This window comes from Gastrolobium bilobum, unplaced genomic scaffold (assembly GCF_033153095.1).
Source record: "Gastrolobium bilobum isolate Gb01-03AN ecotype WA unplaced genomic scaffold, APGP_CSIRO_Gbil_v1 utg44919, whole genome shotgun sequence".
In the NCBI taxonomy this organism is placed as follows: Eukaryota; Viridiplantae; Streptophyta; class Magnoliopsida; order Fabales; family Fabaceae; genus Gastrolobium; species Gastrolobium bilobum.
In genome coordinates, this window is record NW_026898442.1 from 11,319 (window position 1) to 14,256 (window position 2,938).

At 35.2% G+C, this 2,938-nt stretch overlaps 1 protein-coding gene across 1 annotated transcript; it reads left to right on the top strand.

The window, feature by feature from the left end:
- The first annotated feature begins 247 nt into the window (after nucleotides 1-247).
- On the top strand, nucleotides 248-832 carry LOC133316334 (uncharacterized). The gene has a single exon (XM_061518068.1). It carries the CDS (start codon nucleotides 248-250, stop codon nucleotides 830-832), a length of 585 nt encoding a protein of 194 aa, XP_061374052.1.
- Nucleotides 833-2,938: the final 2,106 nt, after the last annotated feature.

The following is a 2,938-nucleotide window of genomic DNA, read 5'->3' on the forward strand; positions in this document are numbered from 1 at the left end:
TAATGGCAAGACAAAAAAGGTTATGTTGCCTAACATAGTTAGCAAATTCTTTGTTGGGTGTTCAGCAGGATTCTTGATCTTAGAAGACATATATCGTGAAATTTTGCTTATAAATCCTTTCACTGGACATCAACTGAAATGTCATGCACCACATTTTAGCCTTATAGGCAAATCTCTTCATGACAAAATCATTGTGGCATCAACTTCGTCCCCTAAAAGTTATGTCATCCTAGCCATCTCCAATACTATGCGTGAGTTGCAGGTCTTTCATTTTAAGAATAGTCGTTGGTTTACTTGGCTATTTCTCAGGCAAGAATGGGTGGACATAGCAATTTTTAAGGGTCATGTTTATGTTGTTACAAAAAATGCTGAATTAGGGGAATTGAGGATAAAAACAACAGACTCCACAAGTGTAGTGTTTAATTGGCTCAGAGTGAGAAATACCCCTAATGTGAATTACTTTTATCTTAAGTTGGTTGTTTCAAATGATCAACTTTTAATGGTTGATTTTGTTCCTAAGGAACATTTGAATATTTACAAGATGGACTTTGAAGCCATGAAGTGGGTTAAGGTGGATGAGTTGGGTGATCAAGCTTTCTTCTTTGGGAGAGCATGGGGTTCTGCAATGAGGAAACCAGGTAGGTGGGGAGGTCAAAGCAACTGCGTGTATTGTCTTGACACTCTATCCAACATGTGCTGCATATACTCAATGGAGGCTCAACTGATTAGCAAGTTCCCATTTGTGGAAGATTCAATTACTTCTGAATTATCCTCAATTGGTTGGTATTATCCACACCAGTGTATCAAGGTAGATTATCTCAATGAGGATTAGGGAATATTAGGATAGGATATATAATGTTCATTCAACATAGATAACTCTATTTATGATTTTCTTTTCTCTTTCATTTTGTCCAATTTCTTTTTTTCAAAAAGACTTCATCTGTCACTGCTAAGAACTTATATTTTGGCATTGTTATATGAATAATATGAACGTTTAAAGATAGTTCTATTGGGTCTGGACCCTATTTTTCATTTCATGGGCCCATTGCCCACCTGTAATGTTGCACCCTACCCCTTTGAAAAAAACAATACAGAACCCAATGAGAGAAAGAGGAGAGCAACACCTTGCGGGAGAGACAAAGGTGCAATTTTGCAAGAGAGAAAAACCACATCAAGTGAAGGTCTTACATTGTGTGTGTGAGAGAGAAAGAAACCGAGGAGAGAGAAATAGTGAGAAGAGATAAAATATATTGTATCTTTGATATTCTCTTACCAATCCAAGGGTGAGATCTTATCGGAATAATCTTAAATTTTAGGTGAGTGTTCTTCATATATATTACTCAACATCTAAGAGTTACTTTGTGTCAGGGGAGTTCATGGTAAAGGACTATTATTAATGGACTAAGGTTATACCAATCTTATTAAATTCATGGGTCCATCCACTTATATCCACTTCATTAGCCTATTACCAACTAATATGAGACTCATTGCATTTGAATATTTCAACAATCTCCTTCTTAAGTGTGAAACTCAACATTGGTATGCTTCCCCTCAACTAAGTACCATATCCAGGTCCAAAGTACTCAATTTCGCCTATAGTCAATCATCTGGCTAACTCGAGCCCAACCCAGCTATGATACCAATTGTCAGGCAGGTCCAAGGGAGAGCCCGTGGCAGGGGATCACCACCAATAAGCTAAGTTAGTCCAACCATATCAAATGGGCCCCTTCACTTATATATACTTCGCTTAAGCTAAGTTAGTCCAACCATATCAAATGGGCCCCTTCACTTATATATACTTCGCTTAGCCTGTTACCGACCAATATGAGACTTTATTACACTAGAATATTCTAACACTTTGTGATTTGGAGGTTTAAGGAATTGTAGTAAGGATTCTCACTTTTAGACATTTTTAGGTGACTTTCCTCCTTATTTTTTTTTTTTTCTGAATTTCCATCTATTTGAGGATGTATGTGAATTTGTTAACATAATAAAAGATTCGAGGGGAATTCAGATAAAAGTTTTGTGTGACAATTGTGTTAGTGTTGTTCTTGATTCTACTTTTTACTGTTTACTTCAACTTGCATTACATTAATGAGAAATACACTTCTCCTATTGTCTCAACTCGAATTCCATGTTTTAATTTTCAAAATTTTGTGGGCTCTACAAAATTTTCTTTCTGCTTGAAATTGTCAACCTTTCTCCTATGAGAGGTGTTAAGCCCTACATTAATTGTGGATAGATACTTCATTGGTAATGTGATAATACTTTACTAGCATGGACTCAAAACAAATCCAATACATTCTATTTTTTTTAAGTGTTGTTTCTCTTTTATAAATGATTTATTTAAAAGAGAATAATACTAGATCCCCACACATATCACCTCATATGTAATAGCTTTTACATTTGATTGCATATCTTTTTTTTTTTTTTGAGTAAGTACCCTTTTTAGTCCCTGGCAATATCCACGAAGCCCTTTTCAGTCCCTAGCAATAAAAAAGGGACAAATTGGTCCCTGAAATAACAAAAAAGAGGCCACGTTTGTAACAGCCCGTTGTACACCGGTATTGTTAACATTAATTATGATATTAAGCGCAGTTACAATCACAACAATTCATTTATAAAAATGCGAATAAACCTTTTCCGATTATTACACGAGCATTTAAAACTATAAAAAGCGTAATAATAAAAAGCTGTGACCGTAACTGTAAACTCTTGCGGAATACTTATTTAAACTATTTTTATGTCTTACTTTACTTATTATAAGTTACTAAGGGGTTCCCATAAACCCACTTAGCCAATTTCTCAACTTTACGTTTTTACCTTTCCGAACATGGTTCACTAATTATTTTTCTGCGAACACACCGCTTAAAACCAGACTTTCCTCTCAGGTTATATTTTTCTTACTTAATTCCCTTTCTAAAAAGCTATCACACGC